At 46.8% G+C, this 21028-nt stretch overlaps 1 protein-coding gene across 2 annotated transcripts in view; it reads left to right on the top strand.

Moving 5' to 3' along the window:
* Positions 1–21028, top strand: part of Ano2 (anoctamin 2) — a 354947-nt gene that overhangs the window by 102845 nt on the left and 231074 nt on the right. For both annotated transcript variants that reach the window (XM_057773268.1, XM_057773275.1), the window contains exon 9: positions 6904–6968. In XM_057773268.1, the coding sequence (XP_057629251.1) occupies positions 6904–6968 (65 nt within the window). The remainder of the gene's footprint in view (positions 1–6903; positions 6969–21028) is intronic.

Raw genomic sequence — 21028 nt, 5'->3', positions numbered from 1 at the left:
AGGGAGGTCTACCAGTTGCTCTTGGTATCCTGTTGCCCAGCCTCCAGCAGCTCTAGTGGACAAAGTTGGGTGGAAGGGGAAGGGGGCGATGAGGAATCGAAGCTCAAGAGATTCCCTCCCCCCAACTCTGTTGTCTGGAAAACCACTCATGTTCCGAGTTGCCTTTCGAGCAGCCTTCTTTTTATCCTGCCTATTAGTCCCTGTTATGAAGTGTTAAGTATTAAAAACATAAAAGGTCTTTTCCAGAAATACTGCTGTGATTGCTTACACATGTCCCCGCTCTGCCTGCCTGGGGAATCTGCTGTAGTATTGTGATGTCTCAACCTCATCTGTTTCCTATCCGATGCTAATAGCCTCGGTGTTTAATTTCCTGAAAAGTCCCGCATCACATTTAAAGGAGAGGGAGGAAGCACCCCTTCATCTCACCTCTCTCAACTGACCATTTTCTGTCCTCCTACACTCTGGTTTCACGTCTCTCCCCTTTAAATGGTCATTACTATCCATTGCCTGCCCAGAAGACTGCCTGCTGGGTGGTGAGGACTTCAGCCTATCTAGGAGTATCACAGAGCCCAGGGAGACACAGTTAACTCAGGGAAATCCAGACTGCCCTCTGCTATAGGCACCAGTAGAGAGAAGCAAACTGGAGTCTGTCCAAATAAATGTCTATTTGCTTCTGAAATAACATTGTGTAATATTAATATATTAGCCCTGCTGGCAGTAGGCTGTGAGAGTCATTAAGAGACCCGCCAGGTAGAGCTGTATCTTGCTAGGTAATTCCCAGTGCTGGTGGTATATGATGCTGCACACGGTGAACAAGTGTCTCTAAAGACAAGAGGTCTCCTTGGCAAGGCTTTCACTTTAGTTTATTGTCCAGCCCCATCACCCTTACCTTTCTCTTCCTGGGTCATGGGTAGAGAAGAGAATTTTGCCATGCCGACGGATAAACAAAGCCCTGGTGGAGAATAAAACCCTTGTTTCCTGTCCACCTAGTAGGAAACTGATACCCAGCTAGATTAACAGATTAGTTGCAATGTCTGTAGATTATTGTGGACTCAGGACTAAAATTGTGGCCACCAGACCACCAGCAGACATATGGGCACAGGTTCTATCAAGGGTGTCTTCCTCCGCAGGCGTGATGGATACACAGGGAGCCTAAACTGTATCCTAGGGCAAAGCTGAAACTTGACCCTTAACCCACTTTTGCTTTAGAAGTTTTATACATGAACCAGGGTATATAGATAAATAAAATAGGTATATGAATCAGCATTTATTCCTAATAAATCATAAGCTTGTTTTTAATCAGTTCTCTGTTTTACTTTGCACAATTCAGAAGAACCTCAGAAGCTGGTGCATAGATCACCTCACGCATTTGAAAACATATCTAATGAGATTGCTTTTTGTCATTTTCAGAAATAATGTGAGAGAAAAATTGCTTTCCCGTACCTCAAAACTCGGTGTTCGAAATCTAGAAAACTAGTTGTCTGTTACCAGAAGTCAACTGTCAGGAACTAAGATATTTCTCAGGCAAAGATGGCTGGAGACCAAGGCACATGGAGCTTGGCTCATAAGAAAAAAAAATCCCTATTTATTAAAGACAAAAAGCACATTTGTTTGCTAACAGGATGGATGCTTCTACTTATTTTTACAGAAAAAGTTAAGTGTTGGGTGAATATTGATACATAGACCATCCTCAACATGTTTCAGAATGTATTGGCACACTGACTCTATAGTTGCCGGTCCTGAGAATGCCATTATGTGGAAATACGTGTGCAAAACGGGAGATGTATGTTTAAGATTGTATTCAAAATTGTTGGAAATTCTGTCCTAATCCCAAACCACAATTCCAGTTTCATGATTTTTTTAAATGAAAGTCAGCAACTCTGACAGCAAATTTTAAAACCAAACTTTCTAACAAGACACATTCCAAAAATATACCAATTTGATATTGAGTGAATGATGGGAAAATACTGTCTTAATTTTTTATAATGGAACTGTTCTGCTTCTGAAGGAGCAGAACACCTGTGTACAGCAAAACTCGGCAGTTCATAACGTGCAGTAGTCTCAAACGAGCTGAGGGTTTCAGGCAGTGTTTGTTGGTGGCGTATGGTACAAAGGTGCGCGTGGTGCAGGGCACATGTGTGGCTCAGAATCAAGGCGACACGATGCTATGCAGCACTAGTGCACACCTTCAGAAACACTGCATGCAGATTCCTTACACAGTTGAGTTCTGCTGTGTTGCTGTGTTTGGAGTCTTTTACCTTTGCCATGGTTTTTTTTTTTTTTTTTTTTTTTTTTTTTTTTTTTTTTTTTTAGATCATCACATTTAATTAGGCTGCTCCACATGGGGTCATGACCCACTGTTTAAGAAGCTGTGTCCTTAGGAAGAACAAATGTGGTTCTCTTCATACACCCAAGGATTCCCTTGACTTTATGAAATTCATGTAATTGTTTTCTGATATGTCTGTAAGGAGGATCTTAGCCAGGTTAAGAAGAAGGTTTTGCCACCTTTGAGATGGAGGACAGAGACCAGCCTGGGGTGTTGTTAGGGGTGGGATGGCTTCTCTGCAGGTCTTTGAGGATGGTTTGAAACTGCATCCCAAGAAGGCCACCCTGCCCAGGATGCTTTCCTTCGTTCACACTTTCCTTGTAATTCCTGCCTGTTCCTGTGATCTCCCTAAGGCTCAGCTCCTGTCAGGCTGACTACAGGGGACCCTAGAGGCCCTGGAGAGTGCAGAACTCCCTTCTCCAGCTTGTGGCCTGCAGCTTTGCAGCTGAGATGACTCAGCCCCAGGTAGTGCCTGGCAGTCTCCCTCTCCCCTTCCTGGAGGGCAATTAAATGGAGATTTCTTGCCTCTAGAGTACAGGGGTTTCCTGCCTTCCTAGAAGCCAGGGCAGCAGGAAGAGGGAGCAGTCTGGGCCTGCACAGATCTCTCTGGCTTCCAGCCGCTGCTTCTTTTCAGATTTGTCAGAGACTTCTCTTTTCCCAGAGGATCCCAGAGAAGCGGCTGCCACCATCTTCTGAAGATTTCCTGGCTTCCCTGTTGCTCCCACCTTTGAGGAGGAAAGGACCCTAGGTGCAATGCGGGAACATGATTTTCTCCAGTGTTTTGGAAACCCTTGCTTCTGGGATTTTTGCCTTTTCAAGTAGCCCTCTTCTCTAGCAGACAGTTAGAAAATGAACCATTCGAAGTGGTGTGAAGAGCAAATGTTCTGCTCTTTGAAAGTGTCCATACAGGATGGCACTTTGGTTTGGGGACCTCTCCTTGAGAACAAACTGCCAGAATGTTCAACTTGCATGCGAGTGGAGGAGCAGTTGAGGCTCAGATAGTTTCCCAGATGTTCCAGTACGTCACCGAGACTCTGTTGCTGGAACCTACTCTCCTCCCTTCAGGCTGGATCCTGTTCCATGATTGTTTCTGAGGTTTCTGCGGCTAGTGACTTTCTGCCCATTTGCATTGCATCTAGTTGATCACCAAGGAACATGCAACTTCAGGGTAGACCACGAATCCCAATACATTGCCATTCTGGAGCATTGCAAAAGGTTGTAACCTCTGACTTCTTTTTCAGTCTTACGAAATGGTTACCCTAGAGGCTCCCTGTCCGATGTGAAGCCCCTTGGGTTGGGGGAACTGAATGTGCTGTTTATGGGCTTTGATCTCAGAAGGGCCAGTCCCTAAAGGTGGCTGTTTCTGTCATAAAGGCTTGGGGTCAGACACTTGTGCCTGAATCCCATCTGAGAACATGGCAGAAGGTCCCCTCTGTTAATAAGGAGCTTCAGCCTCTGGCTTATGTGCAGGTTTGACCAGCTGGTGGAGAGAGAACCTGGTGTAGAAAAGAAAGTGAGAAAACAGATTAAAAGCTACGTTGGAAGGTTCTAGGCTCTGTGCCCTTCTCTAATAGCATACTCTCCCTCATGGGGCTGAGACTAAAGGGCATGTGTCTCCTTTGGGGTCCGTGGGACCCACAGTTTATCATGGATAACTTCTCTGTATGTGAATGAACATCCTTGGGGGAGGGAGTCTGTCGCAATCTTCTCCTTTCTTGTCTCCCATGCAGGTGACTGAAGTATATGTGAGTAGCCAGGGTACCTGTAGTCGCTATGATGCTCTGGTGATGCTTGACTCGCGCCCTTATTTCGTGCTCAGTCAGCTTCTTGGTTCTAGCTGTCAGTGTAACCACCTGTTACACTGTGCATAGAAGATACTTCCTCGAATTGGACACTTTGAAAGTGTCTGATCCCAGGACCAGAATCCCAGCAGAAGTGCAGCTTCTGACCTGGCCTGTCTCTGTGGTCTCTGACTGGAGTCATGCTGGCTTCTTGGAGCAGTTTTAGTTTTTGCTTTGGGACAAGTAGCAAAACTATGTTCTCGGGCTCTGATTTGAGCTGGACTCATGACTTAGGTAGGAATCTGCTCTGAAGATCAGAGCCTAGGAGATGGACCATGACATCCCAGTTATCCTCCTAAGGGAGCTCAATTCATCCTCCCTTCTGACGCAAGCTAGCCTCCTTTGGGGACATAAGTGACATCTCTGTAGCAACAAGGCACTGAGAGCCCAACCTTTGCTCTTGGGAGCTCAGGGCAGTAGAAACGCTCTTAGAGGGAGAGGAGGAAATGCATTAACAATAGCAGGAGTAAATTCTGAGGCCACCACCCTGGAATGGGCAGTATCAGGGCTTGGGAGACCTCTCCCTCTGCTTTCATGCACGGCTGACGGCCCCCTTTGTGTCTGACCCCTCCTTCCCCCAACACACACACTTTTAAACAGTAACTGTGAGTGTGTTTTGTTTCGTCAGACTATTTGGTTTCTGGTTGTGTTTTACAGTTTCTGGGAGATGTTATGGCAATAAAAATCTGTAGCCTTTAAGTAGGAATGCTAGTTTTGATTCCAGCTTTAGTGTCGGGTCTTTAAAGGATCGGAGGTAAGAGGCTTGTTGCCAAGCTGGTGTTTCGCAGGCTAAGGCTCCTTAGAGTGCAGGTCCCTCTTTGGAAGATTTACTGGTAGGTGACTGGTAAAACTTATTAGCCACGGGTCAGAACCTGAACTGTTGGGAGATGTGGCTTGTTTTTGCTAGAGCTGCTGCTACCAGCCCAGTGGTGAGGTGGCCTGAGGTGTTTGGTGTAGCATCTCCTCACAAAATAGGCGGTCCGTTCAGTCTGGCTCCTCCTTTTAGCTTGAAATCTCTCAGGTGAAGGTAATTAGTGATCTCCAAGTTAGAGACTTCAGTGGCTACTTTTCCGTTCTCATCTGACCCATTAGCAGCATGCCACCCAGTGTGCCGGTTTCTGGTGGAAACTTTCTTCACTTAGTGACACACTGAGCTCCTTTTCCTCACCACTGCCTGATCCTTCAGATTCTTCACTGCTGCTTCTTCATCCCCTGGTCCTTTAACCCTGATAGTGTCCGGGTCTGTACACCTTCTCCTGGTCCTTTAAGCCTGGTACTGTGTGGGTCTGTACACCATCCCCTGGTCCTTTAACCCTGATAGTGTGTGGGTCTGTACACCATCCCTGGTCCTTTAAGCCTGATAGTGTGTGGGTCTGTACACCATCCCCTGGTCCTTTAAGCCTGATAGTGTGTGGGTCTGTACACCATCCCCTGGTCCTTTAACCCTGATAGTGTCTAGGTCTGTACTTACTTTTCATTCTTTGGTGATATGATGACTTTGTGGCATATCTCTTTTTAATAACTAACAAATTTGCATGTCCAGCCTGGACTGTCCTTTGCATTCAGCTTTCTATACCTGGCTGCTTATTCACCATCCATGAGGACACCCCAAAAGCATCTCAGATAAACAAATTCTAGAGTAAACTCTTGGTTCTGCCCCTATAGCCCTGTTCTCTCTACCGTCCTCCATTTCAGTAAATGCATCATGGCTGCTCAAGTGCTCAGGCCAAGCTCTCACACCCACCGCCACCCATCTAATTCAGCCACAAGTCAATGAGCAAAACCACCTGTCTCTCATCACTCATGAGTATAGCTATCATCCCTCTGCTGGACTAGCCCAGCTAGCATCATCTCTCCCCTGGACCATCCCAACTGTAGCCTCCCTGTTTCCCTGCTCTTCAGTTTTTTTCTCCACATAATAGCCAGAATGAACCTTCTGCAATCGAAGTTAGCTTGTTCCTCTCCTCAGCAGCAAGTCTTCTGGGGTTTTCCTTCAAAATCCAGAGCTTTCACCACAGCTTTTAGCACCACATCTGGTACCTTCTACAATGGTCATCCCCTGTCTGTCTCCCGGTGTTTACTCTGTCCCAGTCAGGTATCCTCCTCTGGTGTTCTAGGCTATTTCATAGATACTCATCCCAGGGACCCTGCACAGGGAGAGTGCGTGTCCTCCACATTTCTTTCTGGTCTAAGCTTAGATGTTACCTCCTCTTCAGAGGGGCATTCCCTAGCTATCCCACCTAAAACAGCATCTTGCCCCCACCCCACATTATAATATCCGTATCTTGACTTATTTTAATGGCATTTATGAATCTTATATATTTATAGTTGTCTGCTTACATCAAGTACAAGCACCATGACAACAGTAATTTTAATGGGTTTACTGTAGCATCTGGGGTCTGGACAGTGCCTGAAATACAGGAGACATTCAGGGAATACTTGTTAAGTGGGTGAGCAATGAGTGTCAGGGCTCATGCTGGGCCAGGCCAGACAGGGGATAAAGGTGATGCTTATAGGTACCTGAGTGTTTCTAACTGTGTGTAGGTGATCTCTATTATTTGGAGAAGGCGAAGGCAGTTTCTGTAGCCTTCTGCCTTTGGATATACTTATGTGAACATCTCATGAGACTTCTAGAAGCTGGGCTTTAGGGATGACATTTTGACTTTACATTGAACGAAACAAGATGAACTGTTGACCACTTCACCGCTAATCTGTCTTCCTATCTTTCTTGTTTAGCTGCTGTATCAGGAATGGGCACGCTATGGAGTGTTTTATAAATTTCAACCCATTGACCTCATCAGGTGAGTGTGGGAGGGGACTTTTGGGGTTTCTTAAGATGCAAATCCTAACCAATGCCTTGACAACTCTCTTGGGCCCTGGCAGTCTGCTGTTTATACAGAGAGGCCTGCTCTCCCTAGGTGGTTTGCCCCTCTTGCTCTATGTCTTGTGGTTGAGGAAGTAGTACAGAGATATGCTGGGGGATGGAAGGGGAAGATGATGCAGGTTGCTGTTCTAAAACTTCCATCATTAGGTGAGCACGACACTTTCAATTTCCCTGCCTTCTCTTAGGGAATAAAAGAGAATAGTCTTGTTCTTTTCCAAGGATGGAATAGATTTTGGATGGTACACAAGTGGCCACAAGGCTGTTTGGGGGGAGGAAAGATCTGACAGATCCCACAAGGGAGAAATCGATGGGCGAGGACTATCCACAGCTTTCTAACTTGTAGAAAGCCTGGGTCCTGGAATCCTTCTTCTCATTTGGCATCTTGGAAATGTCCCAAGCTTCTGTAAACCATCAATGAAAGCTCCTTTAAAGAACTTACTAGGATGCAGTAGGTCTGACTAGCTTAAAATGGTTAAAGAGTCTAGATTCTAGATTTCTAGAGTCTAGAGACTTCGTGTATACTATCAGTCTTCTTCCGGGATAGAATATCAGGGGGTGGCATTGGAGGATCAAATGTTCCTGTTTCTTTGAGACTTTTTTTTCCTCCTTGGCTTTCAAGATTCTGAGAGGTTGAACTGAGGGACATGTGAGCTAACTTGATAGGTGCAATCCTTTGAAAAGATGGAAGCCTGCAGCTTACAGGCCGACATAATGGCCTCCCTACCACATGTGCCCTTGTGGTGGTTTTAATGATCTAATTATCAAGGTTGCAAACACAAAGAGCATTCTGGTCCACTGCCCTGGTTTGGGAAAAGGGCAGCCACCAAAAGGACTGAGTCCATGGGAGGAGTTCCAGCCTGAGGAAAAAGAAAGCATCATGGGGTCAAAGTTTGGGCAGGTTCACCTCCTTGCACTGCCATGCCTGAGGCCTCCCACGGAACTGGGAGAGCAGGTGTTCCTTTCAGATGAATTGTTAGCTAAAATGCTCAGGCCTGGGAGCAGGAGTGGGGAGGGAACTATGACCGAGGCTCATCACCCAGAAGTTCTGCTTCTTGGCTGACTTTTCATAGCATGGGCCACCTAGACTGTTCCTGGGGCCACACCAAGTCTGCTTCTTCCATTCAAGTGGGCTTTGATCTTCTCTTGGCATCTCAAGAGGCCACCCACCTCTGTCGCCTGTTTTGTCTAACTACCCATTTGTTTTGAAAAATATGAGTCAAAACCAAAATTCTCTCTTCCAGAAAGCCCTGGCTTTCCCCCAGAGACTTCAGGTGACTGGTCTGCCAGTTAAGTGGGAAATGATTCCAAAATGTACTGAGGTTTGGCTACCAAAACGACCTCATGCACAGGGAGAAGAATTACCTTTGGGGCAGAGACCTGTTCCTGGGCTGGCAGATTTGGAGAACTCAGCTCTGTCTAGACTGGGCCTGGGGAACTGGAGCAGAGCTGGAGGCTGTTCTCAAGACAGGAAGCCTTGGTGGGAAAGCAGGAGGCAGGGGGGAGGCTGAGTCTGGAGGTGCTGAGAAGGTCAGATAAACACTGTACAGTGTGTGTGTGTGAGAGAGAGAGAGTGGGCAGGCAATTGTCTACCCTGTGACCTGTGACATCATATCTCAGGGACATGGTGGAAAGAGAAGGGCTGGTGTAGTAGAAGGTCCCTTGTTTGTTTCCTGGCTGCCCGGCAGCTCAGACCCAAAATAATCACACAGAAACTATATTATTTAAAACACTCTTTGGCCCATTAGCTCTAGCTTCTTATTGGCTAGCTCTTACATATTAATTTAACGCATCTCCATTAATCTGTGTATTGCCACGAGGCTGTGGCTTAATGGATAAAGTTCTGGCACCTGTCTCTGGTGGGGCTACATGGCTTTTCCACCTCCTTTCTCCCAGCATTCAGTTTAGTTTCCCTCCACCTAGTTCTGTTCTGCCCTGCTATAGGTCCAAAGCAGTTTCTTTATTAACCAATGGTATTCCCAACATACAGAGGGGAATCCCACATCAGGCAGGCATCAGGGAAGGTGTCCAGGAGAAGGAAGGCCAGGCTCTCTAGGAGCCACAGGCAGATACTCGGAGAGCTTGTAAAGAGAAAACTAAGGTGGGACGTATGGAAACAGTCCTTTCCCCTAGGGAGTTCCACAGTGGACCCTCCACTCCATACCATCATCTCAAATGAGTCTTAGTTTATCTGATTCTCAAAGGCCCATGCTGCCTCTTTACAATCACAAGGGCCCAGGACTTCCATTATGCCTGTTAATCTGTTATTCTTCTCCTTATTCTGTTTTGGTTTTTTAAGACAGGATTTCTATATATATCCCTTGGCTATCCTGAAACTCTCTCTGTAGACCAGGCTCGTCTTGAACTCAGAGATCCACCTGCCTCTGCCTCCTGACTTCTGGGACTAAAGACATGCACCGCCACACCCAGCTTCCCATTTGCTAACCTTGAAGATACCTCTTTAGAGTGAATTCTCTCTCCTGCTTCTCGTTTTTCATCTCTTCTGCTACCATCTGCAAAGACCCACTGGGCACCCAGGGACTAAGCTAGCGATTCCCTGCCTAGAGCCATCATGGGTTCCAAGCTGGAGTCGTTTTATGTGGTTGCTGTTTGCTACTGCAGGGTGCCTCTTCATGCCTCATGAAGAAGCTGCAGTCATGGAGCCTGGCTTGAAAGATGAATGACAATTTATACACTGGCTTGGCACATTCTAGAACACTTGTATGTGTATTTGTGCTGCCTGTTGAAAGATTCAGAAGTAGTTATCTTTTACCATCAAAGGTCTTGAAGTCTTGAGGCTTGTGAGTCCCTTAAAGGAATTGAATGTCATAGAGGAAAGACAACATGCCCATTCTTATATGGGTACCCTTCACTTTCTCTCTGTGAACTGTCCATCACTGGTGCCCAACATGCTGCACTATGAAATCATGGATGGTCTCCCCAGTCCATCAGGGCTCTCCCTGCTGGATCCTACATTTGTCCTGGAATCCTTGGGGCCTGAAGGCCTTGCATGAATGTGCACACTTGCAAGAATTTTTTTGGAATGTTTCCTAGGCAGAGATCTGGCAGGGACTCAGGTGTATGGATGCAACCCAACCCAGAGGATCTTTCTGGGAGTTTTGAACTAGCTGCCATTGTGACTTAGCAGAAATAGTTCATGACCAAGAATATAGAGGAGTGAAGCTTAAGGTGAAGCAAATGGCCCCCATGCTCCCTTAGCAGTAAGAGGATCTTTACAGAGGAGTGGCTTCTGCCTTCACTGCTCTGGGGCAAGCAGTGCTGACTTAGCAGGGAGACAACCTTCATTTTCTAGGGTGATTGGGAGACCTGAGGCCTATTGTATTTGAACAGGTCTGAGCCAATAACCAATCAAAGCCAAGACTTATGTTTTCACAAGAATCGATGTGTGCTTAGAAGCAGGTTTTCTTCATCTTGATATTTTGATATGTCTCAGGCAAGGCATCAGTCTTTAAATGCCTTCTGAATTAGATTCTGTTCTTAACTGTACTTTGCTGAAACTGATGTCTCATTGGTAGATGTGCACATGTGTACATAGAGTGTGTGTGTGTGTGTGTGTGTGTATGTGTGTGTGTGTGTGTGAGATGGCCTAGCTTTGACAACATGAGGAAGAGAAGGTTCTGGAAGTGCTAGGCTCAGAGAATTCAACCTGTTGGCTTTGGGGAGGGGTGCTCATGGAGGGGCTGATGAAAAGAGCATCTAGTATGCCCAGCAGCTACGTCCCCTCCTGAAGTCTGCAGAGAAGACAGCCCTTCTTCTTCCCTACCTCCAGGGACAACATCCTCATGAGTGAGGCTTCCTGCAGCTAAAATCAGGGTCAGGATTGAAGCCCTGAGATGTAGAATGGTTTCCACAGCGATCTCAACATAATGTCTTTGGGGGAACGCTATCCAGAGACTTTTGGTAGCCATAGTTCTTATCTTGCTTCATAGTCCCCAATTTGCAAACCCCAGCTCTAGCATTGTGACCTGGCAGAAGCCTTGACTCCCAGGAATTGGCTTTCCTCCTACTTCCAGGCTCAGTTGTTGTCCTTGTCTTCTATTCTGAGAGGCTTTCCACAGCAGACTATGCAATCTGATCTCTCATTCTCCATGTCTGTGCCTCAGTTTTCCTCTCTGAAATGTAACCCATTCAAATATCTCCCAGAGAGGCTGGCAGGACAGATCAGCAGATAAAGAGGCCTGCTATGTAAGCCTGGTAACCCAAGTTCAGTGCCTGGAACTCATGGAAAGGTAGAAGGAAAAAAAGCAATTTTACAACAGTTGTCCCTTGACCTCCACATGTAGATTGTGACACCTCCCAATCTCCACGATGCATACACAATATAATAATAATAATAATAATAATAATAATAATAATAATAATAATAATAATAATAAACCTCAGGAGGGAGGCAGGACTAGCCACCTTCTTTTTCAAGGTGTCCTGACAGGGCAGGCCACGTTCGGGAAGGCCACAGCTGGTTTGGAGGAGAAAATACAGAGAAAAATGTTGCTAATTCGTGATAATTATTTCCTGAGCCCCACTGTCCTCTCCTTAAGTCTTGCCTGAGTTTTAGAAAGGTCATTCATCTTAATGCAATACACATTTACTGATACTTGGAATGGACGAGCGTCTTGGCTCAGCCTTACGGGAAGGGATAACAATTAAAGTAAAGTCCATGGCTTTCAGAATCTTTCCATTATATAGGGAGATGGATGTGCAAAATGGGATGGAGTGAGGCATGTCAAGACCATAATGGCAAATATACTTAGTAGCATGGGGTAGCATGGGGAAGATAAGTGTCCCTAGCAGAGTAGGGGAAGACTTCCTGGAAGAGGTGGGCCCTGGTTTCTGAAGGACTGGTGTTGAAGGGTGTATCTTCACTGCAAGCCTGTACTGTCCTATACGTCTATACATTGTTTAGCTTGAAATTACGGCTGAAAATCTCACCGACAGAAAACTGGGTCCATTATCACTCTTGGTGGGGGATGGGCAGCTCACAACACTGTTGTATAGACATTATCTCCTAAGATTCTGTGTACCTGTCTCTTGTCCTTCTCTCAACCCCGTGAATTAGCAGGAAGCCCAGGGTTGGGAGGAATGCAAGACTGATTCCAGAAGAGAAAGCTAGTGAGGGAGGGTGGCAGCAAGCACCATGGCCCTTGCATGGGTCTGAGTGTATTTAACTGGAAAACACCTTGCAGCTAGGAGGACGTTGTGCTTGATGATTCTGGATAAAATTAAACAGACCCTCACCACTGAAGGTGTGAGAAAGGAGGAGGCAGAGGAAACGGAGCAGCTGCTGGGTGTAGTAACACAGCCAAAGACGAGAAGGGTCCTGACCATACGTTCTGGTCTGTCTGGTAGATCAGGTTGTTGACTGAATTCGATCATGAAAACGGCTCCGTTGCAGGCTACTTTCTCTTCCTTCCTCCACGGAGCACTAGCTGGTTCCTGTTTGGACCCTTTCAGAGGGAAACACTGCTGCAGGTCTGGTGGCTGACCCACAGGCACAGGAGTTAGGGGTCTGATGTTCTCAGCTTCCGTGTAAAACCGCAGTCCAAGACTTCTGAGGACAGAGTAGAGTCCCTTGCTTACAGTAGCTGTTCATAGATGGTGGCTTCTGTTTTAGAGCAAACTCTGATCCTGCCAGTCATGTGGTACAGATGTTGGGTTCTAAGGTACCAACAGGCTACTTACATTTCCCACTTGGACCCATAATTCCGTGGGCAGAGATGGAGAAGGAACTTTCTGAATCACCAGTTCCTTGCCCTTGGAATTCATGTCTTGTCTTGTTTCTTGGGGGAACTAGGTGATAGTATCTGGACTGAATGTGGCAGACTATTTTTGGGCCTCCTTGGCCTTTGTGTGCACTGGAATCCCTGGACAAATCATGACATCATAGAGGTGGTGCAATGCTCACAAGTCAGACACTTTGGTGTTTTGCCCTAGGAGGAAGGAACAAAGAGTTCCAGTTGCAGCGGCATCTAGCAAATGCACTGTGAAGGCGGTGAAGATGGCTGCTCCTTTTCCTTCCTAACAGGGAGTACCTAGCCTTGGGAAGATTGCTTCTCTGCTGAGGTTTTCTAGGCACTAGAAAGTCTGTGAAGAGAAATCAGTACTCTGTAACATCCCCTTTTTGGTTCTGGTTCTGCTTCTGGCGTAGAATAAGAACACCCTCCTGTTAGTTGGCTTTCTGTCACTGTGACGAAATACCTGGGAGAGTCAACTTTAAAGTACAAAAAGTTGGTCATCTCACAGATTCAGAACTTCCTCTCCGTGGTTGCTTGGTGCCCTTGGACTTAATGTGGGCTTGTGTGTGCATATCATGGAGGGAGCATGTGGCAGAGGAGGCCTGTTCACCCGTGGTGACTGAGAAACAGTTCAGAAGGGCCTGGAGTCCCAGTGTTCCCTTCAAACTTTATTGCCCCTATGACCTAACTTCTTCCTAGTTGGAATGACACATCTTCCCACAGGTCTCACCAATTCCCAATAGTCGTAGAGGCTTTGACAATGTAGTTCTGCATCATAGTATCCTATTCCTATTTCCCAAAGGCTCATGCCCATTTCATAATGCAAAGTGCAGTTAGTTTATCCCAAGCCGTAGTGATATCAAAAGAATATCATTAAGAGTTATCTTAGTGCCTAACTTGGGATAGTCATGTCATTACCCCAAGAGAAGATGGGTTACCTCCCAAAAGACATGACCTTGAAGGAGATATTGGGGTCCTGGTCCCTTCCCGTTCCTCTGATTCCTGGCTGCTATGAGGTGAACAGTTTCCTTTGCCATGCATCTCTTTAATGGTGTACAGTGCTACACAGAACCTAGAACGGTAGAACCAGTCAATCACGGACCGAAACCTTGGAAACCATGAGCCAGAATTAACCTTTCTTCTTTTGAAGTTGACTCTCTCAGCACTTTTGCCACAGTGACAGAAAGCTAACACATTCTTACCATGTAAGTCAAATCTTTATGTATTTGAAATGAGCCACTGTCTCTTTATCTGCTTTTGTGTACCTGAGCTTTCTTTTCTCCATAAGGAACAATAACAAACACCTGAGGCTTTTCACATTTTCATATATGACAATGACTCTAGTAAGAGCTCCAACATGATGACTACTCTCAGGAGGGACCTTGGAACTTCAGAGGTAGAGTCTCCTCCTGCTGAGGAAAGGTCAACACACATGCTGTGCGCAGTCAGACATCATGAGTGGCTGTGGAGACTAAGTATGGTCCTACTCCCAAGGAATCCAAGTTCAAAGGGAAATCTGCAGGTTTATAGATAGCTTCTGGGTTTTTCTGGGAAATATAAGGCACAGAAGGTGGGAGAAAACTTAGAAAAAGTAGCTGGGAGGCTATATGAAGACAGCAATATGGAAACTATCACAGCAGGAGAACTCTGACTCTCGGAATAGTCAAATAGTCCTCCGTGGTGATGGGCTCAGGGTTGTGAGAAAAGACTGTTGGAGGTGACCGGAATTCTTTGTTTTGAAGCACCAGTGATTCTTGACATTCTCAGAAAACAATTTAGAAACCAAGTCATGGTCACTTGACTGGGTGACTTATTATGTCACATATCTAGCTTAGGCTAGTACACCCAAGGCCATCTACCAGGCTGCAAGTGTTAAACGGAGACAGAGTACCAAGACCAGAGACTTGGAGACACACCTATAGGCTACAGACTTAACGACTCCCTACTCTAAGAGAAATTAGGGGATTGAGTGAGGTTGCTGTTTGTAAAATTAGAAGATGGGTAGAATGGCCTGTATGTCTCCTCAGACCCTTAAGGTCCCACCCCTGAATTTCCTTCTGTCTGAAAGCAGTGGGGAAGGAATGAAAAGGGCCATTTGGACTCGCGTTTTCCTTCAACCGGACGTAACATTTGGGCAACCCATCCCCCAGCTGCAGTTTGCTCTGCTGTGATGGAGTCACAGCACCTGTCCTGCCTCCCATGGTGTGACCATGAGGACTTTAGGGGAGACAGTACACAAATACAGTGGTGATAGCTCCAGAGCTGTTTAAATGAAGCTATCGCTTATCTATTCCCTGAGCAGAGATGATAATACTCCCTGAAGTAGCAGAATGTTGCATGGTTCTTTATATGCACTTAACATGTGTGACCTCTGTGCCCCACAGCAGCCTTGCCCAGTGGGCCTTATGGCCTCCATGTTGTGATAAGTGTAATGAACATGTTGAGGTAAGGGCTTCCCAAAGCCCCAGAGAAAGCTCATCTGGAGTCGGATGAAAATCTGTGGGACTTGTTCTTTCCATTGTACCCCGTGGTGGGAAGTGCTGCTGAGCCTCGTCCAGATGATGTTAGGCTACCTGGGTCCCCAGCTACCTCCTTCAGCTGTCAATCTCCTCGGGAAAACCATGGTGTGATCTCCTTACAACGGCGTGTTGACTAAAGTCCAGCTCTGCTACAAGAGGGGTTGTCTTTATATATATTACCCTTTGAGCTCAGTAAGGATGATGTGCCAGCTCAGGGGCCACGCTTTTGGTTGTTCATTGTTCATGTCCATGTTTTACCATCTTTTATTTTGACTGCTTCTATGTGGTCGGGTTGTTAGCTGTCAATGGCAGATTTCAGGGTTCACTGTCCTCCTAGCTTCCAGGTAAGGATGGGAAGGTTCTGTGCAGGTTCCTTCCATCACTTCCCCTCTCTCCTGGGGAATCTTGGGCCTGTCTTCCTCGGCACGCAGGCGTTTCTCCCCCTAAGAGTTGCATCAGTGTCCTCGAAGACCCCTGGGCCATGTGAAGGCAACTGTAATTCTGTTTGTGGGAGTCAGGGAGGGATCTCAGGTAGATCTGAGGGACTGATCTTGCCCAGGGAGAAATGAGGGGATTGGCATCAAGATGCGTTACCATGGACACGGCCCAACTGTTTGATCCCAGGAGCCGCTGTTTTGCTGCGAGTCTCTGGAACCCCTGAGCTCTCTGCTTCTGCTAATGATATTCCCCGGAGTGAAGTTCTCCACCCACACCACATGGGTATGTAACCAACATCAACAGAAACCATCTTAACACATTGAATAACACAGGCAGAACACACGTTACAACAACAACCGCAAGATAGCTAAATTTAATTAGCCCGGCACACCCAGGCCTTCTGCACAGACACTTGCCTCCATTCTAGAAATGGAAAACCACAGCATTTTGTGAGTCTGGAAGTCACAGACCCCCAAAGGCAAATAGTATATAAGAAAAAAAACTTCATGCTTCTTGCTTAGGAGACTGTTGTCCCCTAGTAACTTCTTGAGACTATATAAGTGTATTCACAAACGTTGACCGTTGGCTGGCTGCCAGGGATGGTTATCTGCTGCTGGCACATTGCTGGTACAGATCAGAAAGTGCTGTGGGGCTCAGTCTTAGTCACCAAGCCTGGAGAAAGGCCTCCCGAAGCCCTTAGGCTCTGAATGGTTGCCTTCGCTGTTTCAACCACCAGATCTGTGGTCAGCTGGCTATAGTCACAAAGAGCAGAAGAGGAGAGAGAGGGGGCTGGGATTTGCACTGCTCGCTTAGCATTTAAGTTTGGAGAATAGTAGGGCACAGCTACAAGATTTCTGGTCATTAGCACTTCAAACAAAATGGTGGCAATCTCTTGGACTGATAGCCAGTGCAGCCTTCAACTCTGGGCCTGGAAGTTAAGCTGCCCACAGAGAGACACAAATCAGCCATAGACAAAGGCTGTCTCTCTGCCTTGCTTGAGATTTTGAACTTCCTGAAGGTTCCACCTACTGCCTTTGGCAGCCTTCTCATCCTGTGGGTCTGACCTTCCCACGTTTGCTCCACCCTCAGTGGGATACATCGTCCACCACTCCAGTCCTGGGGATACACCATCCACCACTCTGGTCCTGGGAGACCATGTCCTAGTTGGATGAAGTTGCCTGTCTCTGAGGGCTTGGCTTCTCAAGTGAGTAAGTCAAGATCTCTAGTGATCCAGCAATTAGAGAGTAACACTGGGAGCATCTCTATGGGACAGAAGTGAGAAAGGCTAGACCCCACACTCAGACCACTCACTGCCCAGCTGGGAAGAAGACCCAGTGTCGTGGGACAGAGCTCTGAGAGAACATGTGGTTCTGTTCAGTTCAAGCCAGTATCTTTATTGAGAGCTGTCTGTGTCAGGCAGTGTTCTGTGGGCTGAGGGTTATGTGACAGACAAGATAAGCATGTACCTGTCTCGAGTGATTAGAACAATTGTCTTCTAATCTAGGGTACATGTGCATGGAAGTCAGTTCTCTGCATAAAGACAGTGAGGGGTCTAGTGACTGCTGTCACATTCTGAGTTGCCTAATGAAAGCTCCCGGACCCAGCAAGCTCACAACAGCCATTGGTTTATGATTTGCTCGCAAATCTCTGCAGAGTGCGAGTCAGTGAGCCTCCACTCTACGCATCAGACTGTGTAGTTCTTGACAGACCTTCATGATGCTCTGCTGAGACCAGCGACTATGTGGGCATGTTCTTCCTGTAGAACATGAGGTCCAGGGAAAGGCAGGGAGAAAGGCAGTGTCCCCAGAGACATGTGCTCATCATCACATCACCAATTTCCCGTTGGCTAAGGCAGACTATGTGGCTAAGCCTGACTCTCAGAGGAGCTGATATGAACTGAACACCAATCCAGTCCACCCCACTGAGAAAATGGGTGCAAACCTGGACCGTCCAGGAAAGGCTATCCTCAATGAGCTCATGCGGCTTCTGACCTCCCTGAGAACAATGTCAAAGGTGAGTGTGGTGTGGGCCACTTCACAGGAGGAGAGGGACTTTCAGAGGCCACACATACACAAAAGAGTCCAGTCTGGTGGGAAATGATCTTCCTGAGGAAATGATATTTAAACGAAGATGTGATGGAGACACAGGTGAGCTGAGTAAAGATGAGGAAAAATGGACTAATGACATTAGATGAGACTTCCGGTGCAGTAGGCAGTCATAAGCCTTTGTCATTCACACCAATAAAGACTGGAAGTAGTAGAGACGGGATTTGAACTCCTTAGTCTGGTGTCGCCACCATGTACAAGGTGGAGGAGACCTGAAAGCTGATTGTCCCAACAGAGCAGCCATTAGAGGGCAGACTGGAGAGGAAAACAGGGACCGGGTCATTGAGGATCTTGTGGACTTGCTGAGGGATTTGGAGCTATAAGGAAGCAGGTCCACTTTTGATGGGTTTGGGTTATATAAATTCATACCTGTGGGTGATCCAGATACTGCCAACTTGGTTCTTACTTTAAGAGATTTGGATGTTTTTGGAGGGAGACCCTGGAAAGGAACTAGGGTGATGGTTTTCATATCTAAGAGGATAGAGTGGTGGAGTGGAAATCTCTGTCCTAAATGTCCTGTCTCCTTCAGAGAGGATTTGTGAGTCGTCTGATAGCACAGCTGAGGCCAGCTATTCCTAGCAGCCCACTGTCCCCCTGGGCTGTGATCCAACGCCATTCATCAGAGCTGATTAAGTCTGTCAACCATCACTAACATACCTGTACCCCAAAGCCCTGGGGGATCAGTTTCACTACACCCCTGTTTGTACACTCAAACTGAATCTTCATGATAACTCTATGACCTTGGGACCTTGTCCCACTTTGAAGATGCAGATAATAGTTCATTGTAGACAAGACCCTTAGCCTAAATCATGGGCATTGTGACACCAGGCTGCTCTATCTCTCTGCTTCCTTCTATCTTCAGGGAGGACTTATGTGCTGATGAAATGCGTAAATAACACCACAACGACACACTACACAGCTGATGGGAGGCCGGATGTGTGTGCACGTGGTGACATTCAGCTATGACTATGCAGGGGCTCTAGAGCAAAATGAAACAGTTCTGATTGCTTAAGGCGATGCTGCCATAGAGATGGGAACTTAAAATGCTGGGTCTGGGAGCATAACTGTTAGCCATCCAGACCCACCCCCACCTTGTCACAGAATCTGGCAGCTAAGGTGTTACCATGTATGGTGGTATATGCCTGTAAGCCTGCTGCGTTTTGGAGCTATCCTAGGCTACACAGTGAGACTCTATTTTAAATGCCCCCCAGTCCTCCTGGGACAGGAGGGAGATGGGGGTGTCATGTTATGTCTGAGGTTACCGCCAAATAGTGTTTCACCAGTGCCAATAGAATCTATTTAGATTTACCATAGAATGGGGAGCGATTCTTCAGACAAGCTAAATTAGATTCCACTTTCATCACCCGAGAAACAAAGGCAGAAACGGTGATGTAGAGCAAACTTTGCAGAGTTAACTTCTGACAGTCCTGCAAAGATAGATTCTTAATCCTGGAGTCAAGGAGGTGACAAAGTCCCTGGCCTCACCTGGAACCAAGTTAATCTAGGGATGAGGACACAGGAGACTGGACCTCAGTTCTGGGATTTGTCCATTAGGCTCACCTTTATCTATAAGACCACCCCCCACAGGTCCCATCTCTGTTTTCTGTAATCCCTGTAGGTTTTGATCACATCTGGAGTGTTATGCAGAGTTGGTGAGTGTGTTTTTCTGTGGCGACACGTGGTGTATATCAGAGGCACTTAAGCTCTGGACGAGTGGAAAACTCTGCACGGCATGTCAAGGCAGCTGGCCTTGGGTGGGTGGTAGCTGTATGGCAGGGACCTGGTATGAAGACCAGCTGACTGTCTGGGAAGGCTCAGAGGCCCAGCCAGGGGACTTCTGCTCCAAATGACTTTGAGTATCTAGGTAGGAGTGGTGTGTGTGTGTGTGTGTGTGTGTGTGTGTGTGTGTGTGAGACGTGCATGCATTAGAGTAAGAGTTCAGACTAGAAGGGTCCCTCTGCTTTGTTCCTTTGGCATATGACTCTTTGTAGAAACCAGGGCTCCTCTTATCCCTATATCCAGTGATGATACCAATGGTGTGCATCCGTAGGTAGACAGCGATGAATGTGATTTGAGGTAAGCAGCCTGTGACATTCACAAGTGATCTCCAGTGTAGTTTAGAGGTATCACTGAGCAAGGAAGATGGATGCTATGCAAGGTGGGCTTCTCATGAGGCATGCGGTAAGGAATACATCTAATCTGACGTAATCTGACGTCTCCTGACTGGTGCTCTCTCTGTTGTTCCTCGTTTGTCCCTTTCACTCAGTATATCGTCAGAGTTCTAGTCATGAGCAAGATGGAGTCTGGATAATTCCATGTAGGTAAAGATGCTTTGGGCAAGAAGGATGGTAGTGACAGAGCAGACTCTGTGATAGTGACTCTTAGGCTAAGTCACACTTGCCCCATTGTTTAGTTTATTTCAGCTTTTAGTGAGTGATGGTTGAGACCCAGTTGACCATTCAGTTAGAGCACAAGTCCTGACAGAGGTCTAATAAATTCCTCCTCCCCCAGCTAGAGAAGTCTTAGCCCTTCCCACATCCTCTAGTGCCGGGCTAATTTATTTCCAGTCTCCCTCCATCCCTCTTTTGAGCTTCCTTGAACTTTCTCACTCCTCTCTCTTCTAATAACTCTTTTCTCTCATTGCGCCCTTACCAAGCCATCCCAGGCACTTTTCCTGTCTACTCCGAGTGATAGTTCTCTGTCTTAGGTTCAAGTTGCTACCCTCTGAACCTGCCAGAGGAAGTTTTGGAGGTATTTGCGGGACCAGAGTGAGAGTGGGCAGGAAATGCCAAGCCAAGTTTAGCCTGGAAGTTTGTTTATGCTCTTCCAACTCCAGCCTCCTCTACTGATGGCTCAAATTAAATTGCAGATGCCCTTGAACTTGGGGTTAGGAACGTAAACAAGTGGTGAGTTATGGACTTTAAGCAATGAACAATCTCAGCAGGGGAGAGGCCTGGTGAAGGGCTGGGTAGGGATGGATTTTTCCAGTTGATGTCTTTCCAGGAGGCTTCCCTGACTTCTTGGGTTCCAGGGACCAAGGATAGCACATTGGGCACGTGGCTCCTTGGTTGTGAGCTGGTGAAGGGAGAAAGCAGAGATGATGTCCTAGTCTTTCTGCTTGATTTGAGCTTCTTTGGGAAGGATTTTAGAGAGGGTGGAGGGTCT

The sequence above is a fragment of the Chionomys nivalis genome, chromosome 1 (genome assembly GCF_950005125.1).
Source record: "Chionomys nivalis chromosome 1, mChiNiv1.1, whole genome shotgun sequence".
In the NCBI taxonomy this organism is placed as follows: domain Eukaryota; kingdom Metazoa; phylum Chordata; class Mammalia; order Rodentia; family Cricetidae; genus Chionomys; species Chionomys nivalis.
Note: the sequence above shows the minus strand (reverse complement) of the source record. Positions and strands in the feature narration are given on the sequence as shown.